Source organism: Dreissena polymorpha, chromosome 16 (assembly GCF_020536995.1).
Source record: "Dreissena polymorpha isolate Duluth1 chromosome 16, UMN_Dpol_1.0, whole genome shotgun sequence".
Classification (NCBI taxonomy): Eukaryota; Metazoa; Mollusca; class Bivalvia; order Myida; family Dreissenidae; genus Dreissena; species Dreissena polymorpha.
This window is the reverse complement of record NC_068370.1, coordinates 717,669-744,153: the sequence shown is the minus strand read 5'-3', so window position 1 is coordinate 744,153 and position 26,485 is coordinate 717,669. Positions and strand designations below refer to the sequence as shown.

At 34.0% G+C, this 26,485-nt stretch overlaps 1 protein-coding gene across 1 annotated transcript; it reads right to left on the bottom strand.

Annotated features, from left to right (window-relative positions):
• Positions 1–167: 167 nt before the first annotated feature.
• LOC127862707 (uncharacterized) lies at positions 168–6,230 on the bottom strand. Its single transcript, XM_052401964.1, has 4 exons — positions 6,055–6,230; positions 1,550–1,714; positions 961–1,106; positions 168–174 (listed from the first exon to the last, which is right to left on the bottom strand). Exons 1-4 carry the CDS (start codon positions 6,142–6,144, stop codon positions 168–170), a joined length of 408 nt encoding a protein of 135 aa, XP_052257924.1. The 5' UTR covers positions 6,145–6,230.
• Positions 6,231–26,485: the final 20,255 nt, after the last annotated feature.

The window sequence follows — 26,485 nt, the reverse complement described above, 5'->3', positions numbered from 1 at the left end:
TTTTAATAATTTCACTCAATGATATTAACAATGTTTAAATTTGCACCAAAAAAATAGGGTAGGTAGGTAGGTAGCCTAGGGAATTTTATTTTATTTTTTTATTTTGAAATTATCAGTGCTGACAGTGAAAAAAAGTTTTAAAGCTTCTTCAACATCAGTTTTTCATTTTATGACCTGCAACAGATTCTATGCTTCTTTATTTTACTATGTTTAAAGTCATTAAAGTGTTATATATTTTTTTCAATGATAGAATGTGTGTTTATATTTAAACGTTTATATTTAGACGTTATTTTTTAACATGCAAACACGTTGTTCTACATTACTGACACAAATAAGATTGAAAACAAGCAATAAAAACATCAATTCCAAATAAACAATAAAAAAATAACCATAACGGTATTTGTCTGATAAAACTAACACGTTGACACATTAAATAAACATGAAATGAAATGTAATATTTTTCATTTGATTGTTTGCATCATAAAATCGTATAACAATTTGTATTTCGGTGTAAAATTGCCCCTTTGATCTGCATAATCCGATTATCTCGTTTTTATCAGATATTGTCCAGACTTAACTAACAACATGGTGCCATAAAGCACACTGGGGTACGGGGATGTAGTACCCTGACAAAATTATTATGCAAAATTTTTCGTACCAATTTTGTTTCGTACTCAAAATTGTAATACCATTATTTTTTTGGTACTCACAATATTCGTACCCATTTTTTTTTCATACCCAAATTTTTGTTGTACCGCATTTTTTTTTTACATAATTTGTTCTTACCCAAAATTTACGTACATATATGTTTTCGTAACCCAAATTTTTTTTATCCATATTTTTCTTACCAAAATCAATTTTTTTTGTTTGTACGCAATTTTCTATTATTTTTTCGTACCCATATGTGAAAAATTTGGGTGTGAAAATTTTGGGTATGAACAAAAATGACTCAACCCCCACCTAAGGTAAAATATCCCAAGGCGCGACACACCAATATCCGGCCATGCAGTTTCTCCAGACGACTGAACAGGAAGTCGACTGAGGTATGGACTGTCGTCTGCAGTACTGTCCGTGGCGGCGGGTCGAACGAGCGCGTCAAACGACAGCTGATCAGAATTGAACAAAATGTCAGTATAGCGTTATACAAAATAATTTATTGAAGAAAAACCTAGCTGTGTAATTTCTGGTTTGCATCAAACTTTCAAATTTCTACTCACTTCAAATTTGTCGACTAATATGATCCTGATTGAAGACTTTTTTGACAGAACTGTTATAACTTAGGATTACCCATGATATTGATTACTAAAAGAAAATAATTAATTCCCAATTAATTCAATGATGATTTACTGACTAAAAAGTATTTTTGCTTGACATTTAATGTAAGATTACAAATACAACTGGCACTAATAAACTATTCATCTTTCAAAAAAGAATGTTCTTTATCGTTCAGAAACAGTGTCATAATTCTTTGCTCGTTGTATTTAAATTTTCTTCACGGATTTTCCTCATTTTCCAGTTATTAAACCTTTTCAGAGCTGCGTGCACTCACTTTTAAGAACAGCGGTGTCGGGCACTTCCGGAATGTGCTCAGCAGGATGTCCATCTGGATCAACTTCCGGTTCCGTTTCTCCGCCCACGACGACACAAGGCTGTGCGCGTCCCTTTGACCTAGTTCCGGGACCTGTATGTACCTATCCTCGTCAGGAAATAATTTCTATAAAAAAAGGCAAACTTGTATTACAATATTATAATGAAAAATTTTGAGGTTGGTGAATTATTTTAAAGAATTCTTGGCGGCGTGTATTTTAAGTGTATAACTACACATATTTCGAAGTTGTTTGGTATTAAAAAAAATATTCCTCAAAGAACTATCAAATAAAAAATGTGATCACCAGTGTTTTAAATAGTCAATGGATACGTAGAAACAAAACTCCTCTCTATTTTTTGTAAACTGGAAAAACTGGTTCTAAGAGATATAAGAACTATACTGTTACCAATGCATATCTTAACACTGAATGGGGCAGCCATTAGTGAACATATAGATTGAAATATACGGTATCCAATGCACATCTTAACACTGAATGGGGCAGCCAGCATGCATGCGTATCTCACGGAGCTGCACATTTTGAGTGTTGAAAGGTCAAGGTCATCCTTCAAGGTCAATGGTCAAAGTGTGCTATATTGAAGATAGCAATTCGATATTTGGCATGCATGCATATCTCATGGAGCTGAACATTTTGAGTGGTGAAAATGTCAAGGTCGTCCTTCAAGGTCAAAGGTCAAATTTTGCAATATTGAAGATAGCAACTTGATATTTGGCATGCATGTGTATCTCATGGAGCTGCATATTTTGAGTGGTAAAAGGTCAAGGTCAAGGTCATCCTTCAAGGTCAAAGGTCAAAAAAACAAATTCAAAAACTTTAACCAAAACTTTAACCATCCTCATAACTTTTGCAATATTGAACATAGCAACTTGATATTTGGCATGCATGTGTATCTCATGGAGCTGCACATTTTGATTGGTGAAAGGTCAAGGTCATCCTTCAAGGTCAAAGGTCAAACAAATAATTCAAAGCGGCGCATTAGGGGGCATTGTGTTTCTGACAAACACATCTCTAGTTTAATGTTAACACGACGTTTACAAATGCTTCCAATATAGTCATCATGTATATTTGCCGACAAAAGAGCGCAAAAATTATAAGGCAATGTTCAAGGTCAAGGTATACGCGTGGAAAGCTAGCGTGTGTTGATTTTTTATACAAACTGTGTAGCGCAGAGACCATTGAATTATGTTGATTTCGGTTAAAAGTTTCATTGGTATTTTTTAACACAATTATAACGCACATAATTTGATATTTCCTCAAAATTAATTTCAAATCAAACACGCCGTATCTTCATCGTTACGGTCCTTTAGTTGAGTAATTATTGAAACAGTAATTGTACTGTAAACTGATTCAAGAGAACATCTGGACGGAACTGGATTAAGTATTGGGCGTTACGAAAACACGCATTGCACATCTGCTGACCTATTGTGTAGACTGCTGTCTGCGGTGTTTAAACAAAAGAGATTAACATGTGTGAATGCAACTCTTCCGATTTGGTCCATAATGTCCCGTAATACATTGTTTTGAATGTCATTATTTTAATCAATACATTTGCGATCTAAATAAGGGACAAGTCGTGTAACACGAGATTATTAAAAAAAAAAAATTGCAGTCGGTAGATTTCTACGTCTCTGCTGCTATGAAATGTGTATTTACAAATAAATACACCCACGCCAATTTTTGCGCCCTTTTATTAGAACAAAGAAACTCATTTAATTTATGTGCACTTTTTGGATAGAATTTGTAACCGAAAATAGCTGTACACGACGCGTGTAAACCGAGTCAGGTGATTTACTCATGTTGGATTACAACTGATCTGATTGGGCGCTCATTTCATCAAATCTTTAAATAGAAACATATCCCGAAATTCATTTTATACTTTCGAAAAAATGTTTACGTTTGTGTTTGACATTCTTTAGCACTCTTATCGTCAATATTAACCAGAATTCGTTTAAAAAAATGAAAACGGGCATAATCTGGATTATCGAGTCATGGATAAAGACGGAAGAAGTTGCATGTATGCGATTGAGACAGTTGAAACGTGTATATCGGAGAAAAGAGGGACTCGTGGAAAATACGACTATTACATCAGTTATGAGTTCTCCATGGCTTCAAACTGTTAATTACATAAGGCGACCACTTTTATATTTATTGGTTTACAAAACCGGCAGACGTATTTTTCAAAAACCCGAAAAAGATAAAATTGGATTTAACATTGTTTTTTTAAACAAAAATTCCCGATCCTACGAAAATTGTCTGAACAGTAATCAGTTGGGTTTTTTTAAAATCAGAGTTTATTTACAGGTCCTACCGGCCTTTTCACGAGGTCTTTGAGGTCCGACCTGACAGTAATCAGTTTTCTAAACGTTCCGCGTTTTATACATGACATCGCGCACTGAGCGGTCGGGTTGTACTATTTTTGGTATTTCACGTTCTTGTGCGTATAAATACCCAGTAACTGTGATAAACCAGTCTGTTGTTATCGGGAACATGGCGACTCCCGTTGACCTGCACCCGATTGTATAAAGGTTACAATACACTAAATGATCGCTTCATGTAGGGCTGTACTCTCTAAAAAAATTTCATAGTTGACAGGAAGGCATGTTTTACACTTTTTACCATTATTCAGGTGTTATCTTGCGGAGATAATGGTAAGGCATGAATAGGTGTTCACTACTGAATCCCTGAAATATGATACACTTGAAGACTATAGTAAACCATTGCACTAGAAAAGGTTACATTCCACTAAGAAACGGCCGGAAAAAAAGTTGCAAAAACAGTCGATTTTGATTTGTGTCAAGTTCTATCTTGCATTGTACATGACATATCTTTTTTATTGCATAAATCGATTCCTCTTAGAATGGCCTTTAAGAAAAGGTATGGTTATGGGGGTCTCTATGTGCAAAATGTTGCATTTATTTTCGCTCAAAGTTGTCGCTTTTACATTGAATTATATAGGAAACTATTTGGTGTATTATGACCTAAACGCAAAACCAGGCCTAGTCACAAAGAAGCTGTATTTACAGAAAATCAACCTTTTTTTAGTGAGATATGATGCGTTTTGGCAAATTTCACGGAATAAATGCGTTTGTTTCACGAATTTAAGGAGCATCGTGAGTTTTTAAGAAAAAAATACGTTTTCAGAGGAAAATAAGAAAATAAATGTACAAAAACTCGTCTTGAGCATCTCAAATCGCAACAATTTGTGCTGAAAGAGCTCATGAACACGTTTTAATAGTTGTTTACTTTTTTTCTACATAGCTTGTAACAATATTCCAGTATTTTGACCGATTGTAATTATTTAGGGTAATCGTTTTACGCCTGAACGCCCGTTATAAATCAAAGCTCCGAACGCGAAAGCCACATGGCTTATCAGGCGTTATAATAAAATGCATTTTCAAGCATTTCTACGTTAAAGATCGGTCTGAAAATTGGCATGCACATAGTAAATAGGTTTATAAGTATCAAGAAGTGCTTATTTTTCGCGATGTTAACAGTAAACGTTGTCTTATAGGTTACAATACACTAAATGATCGCTTCATGTAGGGCTGTACTCTCTAAAAAATATCATAGTTGACAGGAAGGCATGTTTTACACTTTTTACCATTATTCAGGTGTTATCTTGCGGAGATAATGGTAGGGCATGAATAGATGTTCACTACTGAATCCCTGAAATATGATACACTTGAAGATTATAGTAAACCATTGCACTAGAAAAGGTTACATTCCACTAAGAAACGGCCGGAAAAAAAAGTTGCAAAAACAGTCGATTTTGATTTGTGTCAAGTTCTTTCTTGTATTGTTCATGACATATCTTTTTTATTGCATAAATCGATTCCGCTTAGAATGGCCTTTAAGAAAAGGTATGGTTATGGGGGTCTCTATGTGCAAAATGTTGCATTTATTTTCGCTCAAAGTTGTCGCTTTTACATTGAATTATATAGGGAAACTATTTGGTGTATTATGACCTAAACAGTTAAACCGGCGGTTAAACACATACCGGCAGTTAAAAGTCGGTAACTTGTTGGTTACTGGTCGGTAAGCGTTTGTATAAAATTGGGTAAGTTATACCGATCGGTTAAAATCCAGTTAAAACATACCCTGCTTCTCTAGGTGGGTAAGTACAAGTAACCGAGAGGTGACTTACACAAAATGGCCGAGTCGCGCGACATTATAAAAGCTAACCATCAACAACCTTGGACATTTCGACAAGTAAACAGACAATTGCAGCGACTGACACTTTATTTGACTTAATTTACAGGGCAATACGTTTTCCGACTTCGGACGACGAATTTAAGGACGCGCAGAACGTGATTTTTAATATAATGTTATGGATATGCCGTGTGTGATCCGATGCATCAATGGCGCCCATGTTAAAATCATTTCTCCGAAAACAGTAAACGACAAAAGTACAAACAAAAACCAAAACATGTTCGAACTAGTATCTTACCTTTAATAATCCTTTAAAATCCATAAATAACCCATTTAACTCAATAATTGACGATTTTGCATCTAGGGTCTTTAATAATTGTTTTAGCATAGTTTAATAAAGACCTTAATGCCATCCTATTACTATTTTCAAATGAGTTTATGAACTCGATAAACTTTCTTTTTTGTCACACATTACGTCACGTACTCTACATTACTGCTGTTCAAATGAACCGGAGCAGTTTAACAAATAATAGCCGTTGGTAAACTCGGTTACATTTGCAGATTTCTGCATACAAACATATGTTTAACTTACACGATGTTTTATTTGTCTATGGTAAATGCCCTTATTGTACACGAACATAATTTAATATATAAGTAAACAAAGAATGAAAAAAATTCCATTACACAACCGATAAATGAGTCGTTAATACCCGTGTAAAAAATGGGACATTCCGAATTCCAGTGTGGTGCTATTTTTATCATCTTATACTTTACACATCTCTATGCCTAACATGAATTTAATCGGAAAGCAAATATTGCAGATTATTTATGAATTGTGCGATATTTGTATGACTTGTTGTACATTCTAAAAATGTCAAAAGTACATGCACGGATTATAAACAATGCACATTGCACGAAATAAGGAAATTGTGATAAATTGACAATTGAAATGCGTCGATATACAGTGCATGTAAGTGTGAAATAAGTCGCGTTCATAATAAATCGTCAAAAAGACTCGCACTTTTCTTAATTTCAATATGCAATATCGGACTACAGACAGAGTGATTTTCGGATGTAATTTTAAGTTAATGATATACTCAGCGTTGTGCTTTGAATGTGTAAACATCGTTATTTGGCGAAAGATATTTTTTTTAACGCAGTCATATGAAAACGGGTTATAAGCAAAATTAGAAGAATAGGCTAGCATGTTACGGCGACCATGAATATGTTACATCATTCAAAAAACAAGAAAATTAGGCGTCTTTGCAAGCACTCTCTCGCAGTTGGAAGCAACAGGGATTCCGCTAAATGAGGCAAATCCCGACATCATGATATTTTTTTCCCTGGTCTGTGACATACGTTCGTAAACATTTTGAAAAATTTGATGAACTCGTAGTTAAAATGTACACTTTATTTTATTGTAAAAGCATTTGTAAATGAATTTGATAAAAAAAATACACGACGCTGTTTATTTTGTTTGTTAACGAAATCGAAGCGTGACACTTCGCGCGAAAATTACGTCATTAGAAAATTCATTGTGGGAATGTTTTGGTTAAATTTACCGTTGGTTAAATTCCACTATGCGAGGTTTAGTTACTTTGCGGTATTTCTTGTTTATACAATCGAGTTACCATGACGGTTACTAAACCTGAATAACCGCAAACTGACCAAGGTTTAAAAGTTACCGAGCGGTAACTTTAACCAGCGTTTATACAATTGGGTGCTGGAGAACAAGGGAGATTGTTTATTTTTACAAGTCTAACCTCTTCAAGGAACTGTGCAGTAGACTACAAATGACAAAGTCCAGGACGAGTGCACAGAATCCAAAGGACAATTGGCAGGTAGAACGGTTTAACCGCACACTTATTAAAATGGTAAAGTCCTTCCTGGTGGGTGAACAAACAAGCTGGGATCTACACCTAGGCAGTTTGGCGGGTGCGTACCGAGCAACACCGCATGAAGCGACTGGTTTCTCCCCTAATATGATGGTAACTTGACGTGAAGTTCGACTCCCAGCAGACATCATATATGCTGATCCATCTTCTGGAGGTTCCACCGAGATGAGAAATATCACCACCATGCAACAGGCCGGATATGCGGGACAACAACGGGAAAGGTTGATCCGCATACACCAGATAGCGATGGAACACCTTAAACAAAGGGCAAAACCCAGTAAAGTTCATTTTGAACAAAAAGGTTCGTTAATAGACTACAAGGTGGGCGACCCTGTATGGTGTCTTAATGAGGGCCGTAAAGTTGGGTTATGTCCGAAACTCGAAAATATGTACGAAGGGCCCATGCTCTTTAAAAAAAATTCAACAGTAAACTTTGTATTGCAAACTGACCGAGAGGGCCATACTAAAATGGTGCACCACGATAAACGGAACCCGTACAGGGGCAAACACATTCCTAAATCTTTTATCTCTGCGAAACAGAAACTTAAAAACACATGAGCGAATAACTAATATGTGAGCCAATACCTAATTCATAATCAAAGACTTAGGATCTTGCGCGAAAAAAAACCTTGCTTAAAAAAAGAAAAGAAAATCAAAGTGCATAAATATTTTGGTGGGGGGGGGGTATTACAAAAAAAAAGGATTATTTAAAGTATAATCTAACATTTAGTGGCGCAAAAGAACAATGACGCTTCTCAAGTTCATTAAGTTTAGTAATAATAAATTGTTACGTCACTACTGGTTGTGTATTTTAGAAAATGTTGCGAGCTGTAGACGATCGTCATAAGAAGTATAGATGTCGTGCCTGTAGAAAAACTGACAGAAAGTCTAGAGTGGTAGGCCATGTTTTAAAATACCATGTGTCGATGGACAGAGCACCATTCTCTTGCAGTTTATGCAATTTCCGCTGCCTTGAGCAACACGAACTTATGGACCATGTACGTAAGTACAGGAGGCATATTGATGAGGCAAGTAAACTTGGTATGACCAATACGACAGTGTTCCTAAATCAAGCGGAACGGCCGATTGACATCGACAATTATGCAGAAGCCGTAGAGGACACAGTGCAAACCCAAGATCCTGTGTTGCCACTAAGCAGCATTGAAAAGGGCTCTGCGTCAAAATTGGAACGACCGGACCAGGAGCAAACGAAACATGCCTTGAATCTCCATACATGTACGTCCGTTTCAATGGGCGGCTCTCTAACATCTTCTGATCTATCCATCGATATAGGATAATTGACTGACCCTCCCATTGGTCAGTACGATGCACCAACGCCCCTGTTAGACGAGCACGACGAGGAGGAGGAGGAGTTCAACGTCTGGCTGGGATCCTTGACCGCCACTGATGATCAGGAAACGGTTACTTATGCGGAACCTAATCAGCAGGTTGTACCAACACTGTCTTCTGTTGAACAGCGGGATTGGATGAGCCCCATGTCACGGGTAGTAACATCAGAACAGCCAGCGGTGCTTTCCACTACGATGACAGCTTCACAGGTGCCGACAGCTATAGTCCAGGATCCGATCAGGGAGGCAATAAGGCAATCAACAATACTGATGTTAAACACAATTAGGGAGGGGCATTCTACAATACTGAGTGCCACCAATGCAAATCACATGGACATGCTTAATGTGCTTAAGGAGATTCGGGACGCACTGCAGAAAAAAAGACAAATAACTAAAATAAAAACACTAACCGTGTCATATTACATTTACTGTGTTGATGTTGTTTTACAACGGCACTAACTAATGTGACGATGACAGTTGTTTACTAGTGTTCATGTTTTTAAACTATAGGTAATGTTTGTGTTTAACTTTAAATTTTATTCAAATGTGCATTGGCTACAGGAGTTTAGCCAAATTGACCCTTCGACAGCGAGAGTGAAGCCACGCCCACCGATTTCAAGGGGAGTCACTCCGCCGAAGTCCGTCATAAAAATGGCTACGCGAATCGGCCGCATAAGTGAACCAAAAAGGCCTCATGGTATACCAGAAAGGCCATACAATAGTTTTTATTATCATTGAATAGTGGTGCTGAATATAATTATCATATCTATTAAATAATCAAAACTTTTTTATTAGTCTACTTAAAAGCCGTTAAATTTATCATCAAAGTCGGCAAAATTATCGCCAATTATCGCATACAGTATGAATTGTTCGTTAGTCACAATATTGTTCCTTGAGTAATAGATGTTTCAGTTTTTTAATTAAAAGCCGTTAATTTTTGCAACCGATGGCAACATCGCAAATGTGGCACAGGTAAGTAAATTTATTATAATAGAAGACGAAGAACGTTTTTATTGAAATCCGATATAACACATATCTACAATGCGTTTGGTCAAAATGACCCATGCGCATTGTTATAATCGTATAACAAAGTCAAAGTCGTCAAAAAAGTAACATACACAATATATTATTATATATTATTATTTCCTCGAAAACTATCTTCTGCAATGTTTAAAATATAAAAAGTTGAAAGAATTTTCATGTACAAAAAAACTCGCTAATCAGACCGGGTTTTCAAAGGGTCATTCACAGTTTGCGGCATCTGTTTTGATAACGGATTAGTAGAAAGCCCACATATGGTGTAAAATGACACTTATTGGCCCCTATTGATAATTACTTGCGCATTTGAAAATAGTTTCTTAACTTACATTAAATTTGGAAGACTTAAACCGAAAGAAATAAAACCTGTTTTATTCTATGTGATATTATTAAAAATAATAACTGATTGTCTTTATTATTACGATTTCATTAGCATTAAAAAAATCTAGCAAAGTTTATAATGTCTTATTTATTTGCCGACTGCATTAGAATGTCAAATTTATTTAACGTTGGCCACCTTTGAAAAATGGTTTTAAATGTTCCTTTCTAATTTGTCTATATAGAGGATAAACAAGTACAAAGTTATACTCTTTTTTATAACGTGTCCGTTGCAAAACTTACATTTTCTATTTTCGCGTAGTATCTTATTATAACGACTGTGTTTTGCTTTCGGGCGATCGCTTAATATGTTGAGATTAAGCTGTTCGTGTGGACGACCACAAAGACGAATCCAACGTTTGAATTTTTCAAGATTAGTACCCGGTTGAGGGAACGGAAAAAAACGTACTTCCATCTTTTAACCGTTCTGGATACCTTGTGTCTGAATAACAAGTGCCATAACAGCACCTTTCAACCATTTTCTTTGTTTAAAACACAGAATTACGTATAAGCTTATGTGTCGGACAACGGCGAGTTTGACGGACAAAATGGCGGATAGTAACGGGCCTAATCTATGCTGTAATCTGATTGGTTAATAAGCCTGTCGATCAATCGGCTGTCGAAAGGTCAATTGTGTGTGTGTGGGGGGGGGGGGTAATGATATGCACTGGGGTTTTAATCTAATGTTTAACCTTTCCTGTAAATACTTGTTCTGGATTCATTCACTCCAATAGTCAGTGCGTTTTGACACACATAATAAGCAGAATATGTAAATGAATCTGACTATTAACAGATCCCATAACATATAAATCAAACCATGTTTGCTACTTGCCATTTAACCAGGAATGTGGACATTGTTCTTTCTTATTTAGGTTGACTCATAGAGTGTCTGTTCCGAGACGCACTTTTACTCAAGTTATTTATATTCTAAGCGAATTGTTCATAAATAAAAGCACTGTATTGGGTTAATGAACACATATATTTTATGAATCCATAGGTATTGCACAATTATCTTCGTTAGTCTGATTGTTATTCACATTTTTCACTAGAAGTCGTCATGTCATTTCTCCATTGTCCGCCATCTTGGAATGCTGACTTATGGGTAATTATTGCACACTGCTGTGTTTAAGTAATAATATTTTTCTATCATGGTTTGTTGTCGAATAACCCACAGGAAGGAGTATAGATGCGTAGGAATTAAATCACGAGTGCGAAGCACGAGTGATTTGATAACACGCATCTATACAACTTACTGTGGGTTATTCGACAACAAACCATCATAGAAAAATATTATTTCAATTCTTACACAATTCTGATCGATTTGGTTAAAGCTTTAGGACGTGAACTATATTTTTCAATACTCCGCCCTTCTTAGTACAAAGTTTACTATTTAGTGACGTCATTGACTTGTACAAACATATGACGTCGTTTTCATTCATAAATATTTTGCAAATGACGACACTTTCATTGAAAACAACAATCGTAGAAACTTAATGACGTCACGTGTATTGATGCTACTGAAAAGCTGACATGCTATAAATGTTTTCTGAATTACGTTTCCTAACAAATAACATTCTTTGTAGGCGTGGTTATGCCACTTATCACCAAATATACAATTTGTTGTTTCATTACATTTATATACATGCTATATTTGTTACATTTCTTTTAGAGCAGGTGTTAGCACGTGCATTTTACTGCACTATTTTCTTTATTTATTCGGAACTATTTTCGGAACATTAAGCTCCGCCCATAAGTTATTGCAGAATAACCCACACTTGATTTCCTTTTTTGTCTATAGAAAACAAGTTGCGTGCCGTGTTAGAATTACATTTTTATCGCAAGACCTATTTTTAGGCATAAGGTAAGAAATCTACGCTATTATTAGCATGTAAAGGTTATTAATTAGTTCATATAGTCTGTTTTAAATTGGTTTTTTCATTTAAAGTCCATTTTATAATTCATAAGTGTTAAGCGTGCGAGCGTTTCATAATTGGTCACGGCAGTTATTGTGACCCGCTTTTGGTCACACAGTGACCAATATTTGGTCACAGTGACCAATTTCTGGTCACAAGTGGAATGCCGCGGCTATATAAAGTGACCAAATTTTGGTAACAGGGTTCATTCTAGTTATAATTTTTAAAGGGGTAACATCTATCAAATTTTTCTCTAAAAAAGTAAGCATAACATTATCAGTAGTAACTTTGGCATTGAACCATTGAATTTTGAGACATAAGTAATAGCTCCATACTAAGTTCTTTTAAATATGAAGTAATTGAAGTATTAAAACTTACTTTAACTACCGTATTACGTTTAGAAGAGCATCATTGAACTTTTGACATCCATTGTTTTCTATTATTTGATTACGCCACTTTGTCAAGACTGTTAAATCCGATGAATATTAAGTTTTATTGAATGTATCGGAAGTAAGCATTCTGTTTATCAGTACACAGTTATAACCGTTTTTGTGAATAAACCCGTTGAACATTTCGTATCGGAATTGCGTTGTGAATTTATAGTACCACGGAACGCAACAATACTACAAAAACGAAAGAAAAGATATATAAAATGTCTAAATAAAAACTTAATTAATTAATTGCGGAAGTTATTTGTGGATGCGGTGCCGTTTGATAAAAAATACACGGGTGACTAGAAGCCGATTCTTGTCATTCGGGGATGACTAGAATCCGATTCATGTCACCCTGTGGTGACATAAACTTGATAAAGCCGATTCTAGTCACTCGTCGGCTTGAAGTCACCGCAGGGTGACATGAATCGGTTTTTAGTCACCCCCGGTTGACTTGTGGGCCTTTTCAGGTCGACAATGACACAATGAGCTCTAATTACATACATTCAATAACTGAAACATGGGTTTCGCTGTTTTGATATATTCTGTTCTAAAATTTTGATACCTCACTGTCAATGGAAAACATCGTTTGTGTACATCATTGATTGGTTGTGAAATCATCAATTTTTTTCTCTTTTTTTACCAGTAAACAATCTATTTTATATCAATGTGGTACGTCGGCATTATTATTTATCCGCAGTGAACACTTTGTGTGATATATTATACATATGCCATTATTATTTGTGACCGGGTCGACTTTTTCCCGATTTGTTTAGTGGTTTTATAACCCGTACTTATTATTTGAACATGATATTTTTGTGAGTGTGGTCACATGATCAAATCGGAGGGAAAAGCTGGCAGCCATTTGTCTGTTATCTAAACAAACGAGTTCAAGTTCACTCTAGTGGTCAGTATTGGTTCTTGTGTTGTGTATTTAATTGTATTGTTGTGACTTTGCTCCCGATCCGTACCGAGTCGAGAGAAGACGGGACGTAGATCAGACCGATTTAGGTCCAGAAAGGCCGAAAACCAAAAAGGCCGCATGCCAAAAAGGCCGAATACCAAAAAGGCCCCAAAGCGTACCAAAAAGGCCAAAAAATGAACCAGAAAGGCCTTAAAGCAATTATTGTTATTTAAGGTTTCAAATTGTGTTTACAAACAAATACACATAAATCAATATGAAATAAGTCATAGAACAGTTATGAGGTTTATTATTTTCTTTATTTGTTGTTTATGTTTAAATATACATTTACGATACAGACAATGTACAAGCAGTCACACAATTTACATAACAAAATATACAGTAACAAGCAAACATTTACAGACGATATACAGTCACACTGACAAAATACAACATAACAACATAATAATATTGTTAAACATGTGAATGCCATTTTTTTATAAAATCAAAATGGAGTTCGACATAAAACATGTATAAAGTTTTTTATTTTCTTTATTACAAAATATACATAGTTTCAATTTATTGAAAATGGAGTAAGATATAAAACAGGTATGAAGTTTGTTATTACCTTTTTCACAAAATATACATTATTTCTATTAATTTCAATTACATAATAATATTGTTTAACATGTGAATTCTATTTTCTATTAAATCAAAATGGAGTACGACATAAAACCTGTATGAACTTTTTTTATTTTCTTTATTACAAAAAATACATTTACAACAAAAATACATAGAATATACCGTCAACGTGACAAAATACAACAGAATTTAAACTAAATGTACATAATAAAATATACATGTGCATTACTCCAGCACAACACTGTACACTTGACCGACCTTGGCCAGGAACTCGGAGGTGGTGCATTGTTTCGCCTCATACTTTTGGCATAAATTAGAGATCGAAAGCGGTCGTTATAATAAGATACTACGCAAAAATAGAAATGTAAGTTTTGCAACGGACACGCCATAGAAAACGAGTATCCCTTTTTACTTGTTTGTCCTCTAAATAGAGAAATTAGAAAGGAACATTTAAAACCATATTTTCAAAGGTGGACAACGTTAATAAACAAAGTTGACATTCTAATGCAGTCGGCTAATAAAAAAGACATTATAAACTTTGCTAAATATATTTTTAATGCTAATGAAATGCGTAATAATATAGACAATCAGTTATAATTTTTAATAATATCACATAGAATAAAGCATGTTTATTTGTTTCGGTTTAAGTCTCCCGAATTTAATGTAGCTAGTTTTATATCGTTAAAAGTTAGGAAAATATTTTAAAATGCGCAGGTAATTATCAATAGGTGCCAATAAGTGTCATTTTACACCATATGTGGGCGTTCTACTAATCTGTTATCAAAACAGATGCCGCAAACTGTGAATGACCATTGACGCTTGGATACCCGATCTGATTAGCGAGTTTTTTTGTACATGCAAATTCTTTCCACTTCTTATATTTTAAACATTGCAAAAAAAGTTTAAGAGGAAATTAATAATATATAACAAAATATTATATACTTAATAGTATATGTTAAAAATATTAAATATTTGTCTTTCAGCAGTCACTAATCCATATGCGTATATTTTATTTTATTTATTTTATTGTTTTACATAGTAATTATAAATAACGTTGTTCACATATATTGTGTGCGTTACTTTTTTGACGACATTTAATGTTATACGATTGGAGGCCATACCACAACACTCACACAATGTCGACACACAATAAATTAACACTCATGAAGAAATACGTATAGGAGGTTTTGGGGATTCCGATAATGACGTCACGTTTGCGCATATTCATATTTTGCCGTCAAAACTGCGGCCGTTCTGCTATTGTTTGCATGTGATGAACCGCATCGTGATAAGGTTACAATCATATTCGAGACCCTTTTGAAGAACAAAAAATACTCAGAACTTGAAATTCTTTCAGATTAAATTGAATCCTATGAACGAACACAAATAAGGACGAACACAAACAACAAATTGATTGAATTTATGTAATCAACATATAGAAACTGATTTGAACCTATTTGTCTGTAAAAACTTACCTTGTTACAGATAACCTAAATCCTCTTGATAAATGTAAATGCTTTTATTAAATTGTTCACACCAGTTTTGACACTCTTTGTTTCAACATTTTTAACCCAGTGTTTAATTTCCCCTTTGTTTATCACAAACCGATTATCTCGATATGATCGGATACTTTCCAGACAATTACTAAGAAAACAGTGTGTAAAAAAACCCAGGGACCTATGCTGGTATGACTCTGTATGGGATCTCTGCATAAACCACATGTGTCTGGTCATTAAACACAATTTATGATACCTCCGTGTCATCTCTAAGCATATTTAGTCAAAAACTTAACAGTTGCTTTAATAAAATATTTGAACATATTTAAAAAAAATTAGACATTTGTCCGAAATGGATTAACAGCTAGGAACTATTAAGTATATATATTAGCCAGTTTAAACATGACAATAAAGTGTTTAATAACTATACATTTAAAAGATTTTAAAAATTTACTGCTTCACAAGTAACGTATTTAACGGGTGCCTGCAAATGTAAACTCTGCTATAATGTGTAAAGATCGTGCGTTACTGCAGCAGTGTTCGAAACATCATCATGGAAACAAGCAATCGCGTTTGGTCATTATATACGGATATAAAATACTTGCGTAAAATAAATTAAATGTGTAGATTTATGGTATCATAAAATGTTTGATTTGTATCGCTCATCACTAGAGAAGAGTTTTCAATATACATGTACATGCAAAGACAGTCTAATTTGCAAAATATGCAGGTGTTTTTTCAATTACTGGTTAAACTATTAATATTTTCATTCAATGTAAACGAAACGAAAATTCATTCAATGTAAAGGAAAATTCACACTACATTATAAGATTGAAATGTATTGAGCTATTTAAGGGCTTTGTTTTATGACTGATTCAATACACCCCTTACACTCAACTTCAATCTCTGATGAAAAATAACACTATCGCATCCACACTTCTTATAATAATATTATTATTAAAATTATTAGATGTTTTATAATTTTTGAAATATCATTTATTAAAGCCTTACTTAAAAAAGAATTCGGGTATTTATAGTTTTGTTTTGTGAAATTGTAAGTATTAAGTCTTCCGACGACCTTTACTCTGATACAATATAATAGGCCGCGATCGAGAAGTTGACGGCCAATCTATTTTTAGTAACGGAAAACCCCTCTTGTGACGTCACACAAAAACCTCCTATAATTTACACGATTTAAAAACTCTATATTTCAAGCGCCGAATAAAGTCCGTTATACTTTCCAATATAATGAGTAAAAAAAGCAACTACTACAGACAACTTTGACACAACGACGTGTTATATATTTCTCAATAATTCTGGATCTTATATATATTTGGCCGCCACGTAAGTTTACAACACCCTCATTACTCATTTGTTACACTTTTAGATGCAAACAGAAAGTTCAGAGAAAAATATAATTTTCTTAAACAGATAATTCCTACGTGCTAATTAGCGATAATTATGCCGACTTTGATAACAAAATTAATTGCTTTTAATTAAAAAACTTAAACATCTATTACTCAAGGAAAAATATTGTGACTAATGAACAATTCATACTGTATGCGATAATTTTGCCAACTTTGATTATAAAATTAACGGCTTTGAAGTAGACTTATAAAAATGTTATGACTATTTAATATATATGATAATTATATGCAGCATAACTATTCAATGATAATAAAAAATATTCTTAGGCCTTTTTGGTATACCATGAGGCCTTTTTGGTTCACTTTTGCAGTGGTGCGGGTTTTAGTGCGTACCGGTAGTGACGTTTGACGAAGCGGGTTCAACTCTGGCATTCGAGGGACTGAGACGAAGGTAGAAACATTTATTGCTTTTATCTTGTACGTCGTGTAAATAAATTGGTATTTTAACTTTGAAATATCTCAGTTATATGTGTAGAAACACATTATTGGCGACGAGGGAAGACGTTAATCTAGTGAATTTGCAATTAGGGCTTTTCTGCACCAGGCAAATTTGACAGTCGTTCTTCGGACGCGAACGAAAGTCGAAAAAAACCCACTAGGCACATGAGGTCATCGTTTTGAAGAATACTTCGGGGCTTCTTCGGTTCTGTGCCTTTCTTCAACCAGCTGGCTGTCAAGATTTGGGGCATTACAGCACTAGACAGTTCACGGCAAGACACAGTCTTTATTTTTTAAACTTTAATGAATAATAAGCGGCATATTTTGCGGTCCATGGAAACACCGAATTCCACTTTTCACCGAATTACAACCGAATTACACTTTTCACCGAATTACAACCGAACTACACATTAAAATGATCGTTGGTATCGATTAGATACGGGTTCTTCACATGACGCCGGGCTGTTACCGAATTCCACTTCCACTAATCACAGACTGACTGGCAGAGTTTCTATCAATTGTTTTGCGTTGTTTACAGTTTGCAGATTTTTCGACCACCTTTATTAGTTTCACACTTCTTTAATCTGCTATTCACAAGTTTTTGACACACTATTCACAAGTTTTTGACACGATGTCTGATTGAATATAATAGATAATTGGCTATAAAAGAGTTCCGATTTGTTTGATGATTGTCCTTTTGAATAAATGAAAGTGGGATATTTTTTAATTGTTTTAATCATATGCTGATTTTCACTAATAAGAATAAATTGTTATTTTGAGTGTTTATTGAATACAATATCTAATTGGCCAATAAAGAATTTCGATTTGTTTGATGATTGTCCTTCGAATGTTATAAAAGTCAAATATTCCGTGTTCCATAATTTAATAAATTGTAAAAATTGCTGTACTAACATTAATGAATCATTTAATGGCAAATACTTATATACGGAGTATACTGTCCAGATTTGCGGACAATAAAGAACATGTCTGACTTAATATTGATTGCGTGTTCCACGTCTTTCAATATTGTATCAATAAATTTATTAAAATATATAATATAATGTATCTGTAATGACATTAATGACAAAATACTTGTTTAAATTTGAACATCGGCGGACTATACGGATCAAGTGTCAAAGCGAGAATATACGATTTTGTCAAAAATGTATGAACTAATATAAAATGTGTATAAACTTATTATACATATATTTCGATATCAATTAAAATAAAAGTTAAGAACAACACGTGTAATGCGAAATAAGCCAGATATAAAATCTGAATTTAAAATGTCAGTACAATAGAATTTGCCAGCGTGTATATCATGCATGTACGATATGAATCTAAATTAAGGTTTACGGATTATTTAAATTTCCTTTCAGCGGCTAATTTCTTTTTGCTGCATTTTATGAAATTCGTCTTCAGTGTAAATTTTTCATGCCTATTCAGTGTTTTGGTAACATATATTTATCAATATATTACAATTAAACACTTATAAAAATCGTATAATCTCGCTTTAATAAGTAGTTCATGTTCATTCAAGATTATGATACAATATAAGATATACAAATGACGAGGCCATAAACGGCAATATTTCTTGTTTTTCATTGTTAACTAACACATCAATTATCAATTAGTGAAATTATTAACATGAAACAAGATGGGCGTCCTCGAGATGCAAACATATGCCGATATTGTCTACAATAATAACGATTGTCGCACTCAGTAATTGGTAATTACAGACGTGTTAATCATTTATGGTATATTCTCAACACATGACAAAGATAATGCGTTTCACAACAATCAGTAAGTGTCATAAATTGGGCGTATTCCAGATGCAAACATACGAGTCAATAATACGAGTGTTATTATACCCGTATTGACATTTTAAAACACGTTTGACTGCTAATAAAATGTATGGAATAGATATAAACAAGTGTTTGATAAAAAGATGCATTGATAAAAAATGCGTTGTTTGCAGAATTTTTAAGATAGAAACACGGGTGTATTTTTGTAAAAAATTTAAGTGATGAAAGAAATATTATTGCTTCTTCCGTTACTCCATTTATAACTTTCAACTACCTGAATTACACCTTCAAATCGCACACCCAACTGAATGTGTAATTCGGTTCTTGGGTAAATATGGGAGTGGACTGGACTTCGGTGAAAGTGTAATTCGGTCCTCAATTAAATATAAAATGTGTAATTCGGTAATTACTTAGCAATTCTTTATCATCTTTAGGCTCTTATCAAATTAAAATCGACATGTTGAGCATTTTAATCATTGTGATAAAAGAAAAATTAAATATTTTAAGTGGAATTTGGTTTTAAGATATGCGCACATTTCACCTTTTCCAACTGTCGTCTTAAAAGATTAAAAGCTGAAACATAACACAATTAACAAAACAATGACGCAACCCTAAAAAATTAAGTTTACTATTAAGTTAAATAAAAAACATGTCAGTTAATTTTGGTTGAAGTATAGTGTAATTCGGTAATGATATTCGGTACTCAGTTGTAATTCGGTGAAAAGTGGAATTCGGTTGTAATTCGGTGAAAAGTGGAATTCGGTGTTTCCATGCACCCGCATATTTTGATAAAGCTACTATTAATCCAATAACATACTACTTACTTTTGAGTTACGTAATTTAAAAATTATAGCATCACCCTGGAATAAACATTACCTACTTTCCAATGAATACCAGAAATCACAAGAATGATCGTCGTAATAGTCTTGGATAACCATAAAATAAATTACAACATCTAAAAATTGAAAAGCATTACATTTTCAGCACTTTATGTAGGTTTTTCTTTAAGGGACGATATTATGGGGAGGGCTGATTCTATGAAAGTAAGGGATAAAATCATAAGGGACACTAAAGCCAAATTTTGGGTTAGATTATTACAAGTAAATATTCCTACTGGCGTTACTGTACATGTATTCATTCAATTTGAATGATTGAAGGCAGTAATTGGTAAAGATAAAGGAAGATCTACAGTACACTCCACGCGTTTTCCCCAAAAAACCTGCGCTCCTTCCGCGGGTCTTTTTCTGCTAGCGAGTGTTCACTCGGCGTTGGAAGAGCGAGGTGAACTCGATAAGACGCTCCGCGTTACGCCGTGTCTCTAATTCCCGCGGCGTGTATTACTTTAGGCTAGTTGGTAAATGCAGACAATTTCCGTTCTTATCAGTGACCGCCGTGCAACGCCGCATTAGCAGTGTGCTACTGGGCATGCCAAAAAATAAAAACATTGTTATAATAAATTGTTGCAATACTGTAGTACATGTTTAAAAAAAGATAATTGTACAGAAAATTAATACGTATAAAAATTGTTTCTTTATTCACAGGTACGTCTACAATATGAATGAATATAATACATTTGACAAATTAATATTTAAATCATAATACATATACAGGTTTTTTTTGGCCCGATTTTATAGCCGAAATTTCCCAATCCCAAAAAGTATACTTTTTTCCCAAAATGTGGCAAAAAATTCCCAATTTCCAAATTTTTTATTTTTTTTGTGTGAAAGAAGTCTTATGTATTTTATCTCAATTTTAATTAAATTACATCTAACAAAGTATTACATGATTTTGTTCTTTTAATTTGAATGATTATAAAGGGTTATATCAAATTTAGTATTTCCCTAATCAGTGGACTTTTCGTGTGGAAGAAAAGGCTAATGAATTTATTTTCCCAATTTCATGAAAATGCCGATAAATTCCCAATTCCAAAGCCATGGGCTATCTTCCCAAAAAGTGGAAAAAAAACCCTGATATAACACAAGAATAAATGTTCCGTAAAATTTGCAAATGAGAATAATAATTAGTTATCCGAAACACACTACGATTTTTAATTGTTAACACGACGTTTACAAATGCTTCCAATATACAGTCATCATGTATATTTCCCGACAAAAGCGCGCGAAAATTATGCTGCAATGTACAAGGTCAAGGTCCAATGTATACTCCTGCAAAGCGTGCGTGTATTTAATTTTTTATACAAACTTTGTAGCGCAGAGAACATTGAATTTTGTTGATATTTCCTCTAGAATAATTTCAAATCGAACACGAAGAATCTTTATTGTTACGGTATTTTAGTAGAGTAATTATTTCAACAGTAATTGTACTGTAAACTGATCATCTGGGCGGAACTGGATTTTAAGTGTTTTACCTTATGAAAACACGCAAAGCTTGTCTACTGACCTATTGTGTAGACTGCTGTCTGCGGTGTTTTGACAAAAGGGATTAACATGTGTGAATGTCACTCTGTCGATTTGGTCAATAATTACTGGTAAACATTGTTTTGAATGTCGACACAACAAGAATACAACTGTGAATATTAAATGCAACTATCAACTCAATAGTTACCACCTTCTTTAAGCAATCAATGGAATAACCTACCTACAAAGGGAAAATAAATGCATTAACGAGCAGAGAATTGACTTTGTTCCGACAATTAAAACCATTCCTTATGCATTCGTTGAACGTGTTTACTTGAGTAAGTTATGCCTTAAGACAGGAAGCGGCTTTTCTTTGATTACGTCAAACTGTCAATTCACACAGATTTGCAAGATTTTAGGGTCCTTGGTAATTTGTTGACATGTTCAGTATAGAAAATCACCTGCTAACATGAAAACTTTGGATTAAATTATCAAAATAAAAACAATGTTGCAAACTGTGTTTATATTGGTAAGTATTAGTTATAAGACGACGTTTTGTGTGTCGTAAATCAACGAGTTTTCTATACAACAACAACTACTTCTACAACCACGTTGGGATCGATCTATCTTGGGTTTTTTTTTAATGTAAATATACTACATGTACATGTATGTACTTGTAATAAATGTAATTTTATTTGAAAATCAGGAAGTCAAACAAAATTAAATTGATCGTTATCTCGTAAAACGCGGAGTTTCCCCCGCGTTGCCAACGCAGAGGGCCGCAGCGTCGGCTTATCAGTTTTGCCGATCGCTAACCGCCGCGTCCAAAATCATGCAAACGCCGCGTATAGCAGGATTTTCTCAATCTCCCTCCAGGTCAATCCCCGCGGAGTATGGAGGGAAATTGGGGAAAACGTGTGGAGTGTACTGTAGCACCAAACCTCTGTTTTAGTAATTATTTCAACTCTTTGTTTGGTTTAATTATGGATTGATGTACCTGTACTTGTCAGTTGACGAACAGACAGACAGCCAAGTTACCATTACAGTTTTACGGTCTGGACAATTCGCAATGTTTTGGTAATATTTGATTGAAAAAGTCCTGGTTTATGATATTTTAATAGAAAAAGACAAGAGTATTCTGTTTAAAATAGTCAGTCACAAGTTTAGGTGTATTAAACAGACTGTATTTGGGTAAATTGCTGTTGGAAATAATCAGATTGAATTGTTTTATGGAATATAAACAGCTGATTATTTCGCATCCTAGTTTATAACCCCTGAATTCCATTGTGGGTTAATTTTGCCATATTAAGAATATTAATTTGGCTTCTCTGGTTTACTGACAGTTTTTTCGTCTGAGTTAGGACACAAACTGTGTATATAGTAATATTTTTTATTTAATTTTTGTAAGCATTAAGAAAGAATCTTAATAGAGCCATTATTGACATAAAGAGGGCACAATTCCATTACAGGCAATTGTTGATATTTGTGTGATCGCATTTTGTCCGTTGTACGTCGTCTGTCGTACCATGTGCATTTCCAAATCCCTGTGTGATTGCATTTCGTCCTTTGTAGGTCGTCTGTCGTACATTGTGCGTTTACAAATCTATGGTGGGCCATTGAGACCATATAAAACTTTACAAATCTATGGTGGGCCATTGATGTCATCATAAGACTTTACAAGTCTATGGTGGGCAATTAAAGTCATAGTGAGACTTTACAAATCTATGGTGGGCTATTGAAGTCATCATAAGACTTTACAACTCTATGGTGGGCAATTAAAGTCATAGTGAGACTTAACAAATCTAAGGTGGGTTATTGTTGTCAACATAAGATTTTTCAAATCTATGGTGGGCTATTGATGTAATATTAAGACTTACAAATCTATGGTGGGCAATTTGTGTCATATATTTATTGGCATTCGAGGGACTGAGACGAAGCTAGAAACATCGATTGCTTTTATCTTGTACATCGTGTAAATAAATTGGTATTTTGACTTTGAATTGTCTCAGTTATATGTGTAGAAACACATTAGAATGTAATTAAAAACGGTTGCAATGCATTGTTTTCTTTGTATTTCGTTAGAGGTTTGAACCATAGGCGCTCGATGTCAATGACAATGTTTTTTTAATTTATTGATTTTTTTAGTTTTAATGCATACACATACTAAATTAATAAAAATCTTCCAACAAAACATAGTTCGACTATGTATGTATAGATATTGACAAGATAAATCACTCGCCAATTTCTTAAGCAACGGAAGTGCGTCATTATTAATAATTAAGGTATAGTGTAAAAAGGCTTATTTTTCACATAGGAATAGTTCAATAAATATAATGGCAAATAATTCAATTTATTTGTCAATAGGCTTGTAAATACTTGTAGAACAGATCAGTAAATGCTAATAAAAAATATATTATGCAAAATGTTGCTTTTGATAAATATACAGCGCATGCATGAAATTATCAAAATAACAAACGGAGTTAAATTGAACAAATTCCTTTGGTCAAAATATTGTATACACTTAATGTTAGGTACTACAAATGAAAAGTCCACACAACACACACCAACAATCCTAAAATATCCAAAAGAAAAACATCAAAGAATGTCAAAAGTTAACAAAATAATTGGGAACTACTTTTAGTATGGTGGACTTTCCAGTGAACCTTTATTGTCAAATTTACTTGTTTACTCGCAATGCAGTACTCCTTATAGTCACAAAATGACACAAATACAAAAAAATAAACTAGATTACCAAAAGGCATAAACGTGTAATGTTAATTTGAAATATATAAGACTCGGAGAGACGACTAATTTGCTATCTTAAAACAAATTCAGGGTTTTTTTTTAGAAAAAGGGGAAGACGCTGGACGCTGGGTAAAAGGGGAAAATCGAGCGCGAAAGAGACATATTTGGGGAAAAAATAAAAACTGTTCATTTCAATGTCTATAACTCACCTACAGACTTCAGGGGGTTTTTTTTAGAAAAAGAGGCATGGCTCTGACCTTTTTGTTCTTAAACACATGAACAAGTATGATATTAAAGTCAAAGTCCTAAATAAAGTTGCAGGGGTAGATCTAATAATGGGAAATGTTTTCAACTGGGGCCGGGGAACGATGTCAATATTGTGATTTCAATTTCATGATGAATGGGTTGACGATCTAGATCTGCTACAGTATTGGAAGGGAAAGGTGCGGCAGCTGCCGATTGTCTACTTTCACTTTCACAATAAACCGACAGTATTAATCGATGTTGATTACATGTATCTCCGAATCCTGCTGGGTTTCAACGGTTTTTGATGATTCATTCTTAAAAAAATGCGTCAACACAATTTATATTTTCCGAGTCTTAACGTTTTATTTTTTCGTGTATGAACGCCAATTGTGAGACTTTTTTCTGTTTTAACGTTTATATCTTGGCTTTCACATAACCCGGATGAAAATTCGACTGGTTTCCGGTAATTAATTGACGAAACACCCTTCTCGCGCAAGACCGGAATCCAGTAAAATAGTCACATGATTAATACGATTAGTTGCCCGGTTTTCATGACGTAATTTAAGAGCTATATATAGAATCACTGGGATTCCCAGATTTGAGTGTTCGTCGGGAGAGAGAGAGCGAGATCGTTGTACATGTTACAAATTGGATAAGTGTCGACTTCCCAAAAGAAAAAAAAACATTTCTTTGAGAATAAAATATTATATTTTGGTGAAAAATTATATTTTTGGAGGGGAAATGGTATTTTTAGGAGGAAAATTCTGGTAGGGGAAGACGCCGAATATCGGCGTCACTTTCTTAGTAAAAAAAACCCCTGAAATTACACCATGTTTATGTCACTGCTCGAACACCATACCCGTTCGTCAAACACGTGGGGCATAAAACATCCGGTTTAAAGGAAGTCTACATAACAATATTTTAATTAACAATCTAGGCATAATATTTATGGGATCGGAAAAATGAATTATACAAATGTTGGGCACACGTACATATTAAGCCAAGTGAACATTTACCTTTCTATAAAAACCTTGTCATCGATCAAAAAATGCATTTGTTATTGTCTTGTCATGTTTACCTGTTCAGCTAGCCATTATTTGCCGGAAGTATATTCGAAAAATATTTCTTTTCAATTTCAACAATTTATAAAATATTACCGATCCATTTGTTCTTAAGCTTATATAATTTGTTTATGAGACATTTTCAAGTTATCTAATCAAATTAATATAATATGTAAGCAATATTTAATAAATTCGTTAATGCGGATCAATACAAACTGCTGACAAAGATGGACGACAGATGAAATTAAATAGGGAGGAGACTTAAATGTATCAAGATTCTATTGAATTAGTGAATTTCACGTAAGCGTAATTGTTATGGAGATAGTAGGAAAATGATATAGTTTCATGATATATATTTCATAACATCATAACTCCTCTTGATCGCATGCTATGCAATTGGAAACTTAGACTTTTTCCAAAATCTATAAATATCAACTCGTGGTATAAACATGTTCATTTTGAAATTCGCATAGTGTTGTGGGGATTTATTGACGCAATTCAATGGTAGTAGTACCTTAAATATAACTGGCCAATACTGTTGGTGGTTTTATTTGGTTCATGTGTGTTCTTTTTAATGGATTTGAGAATTTGCCATATATTGGATAAT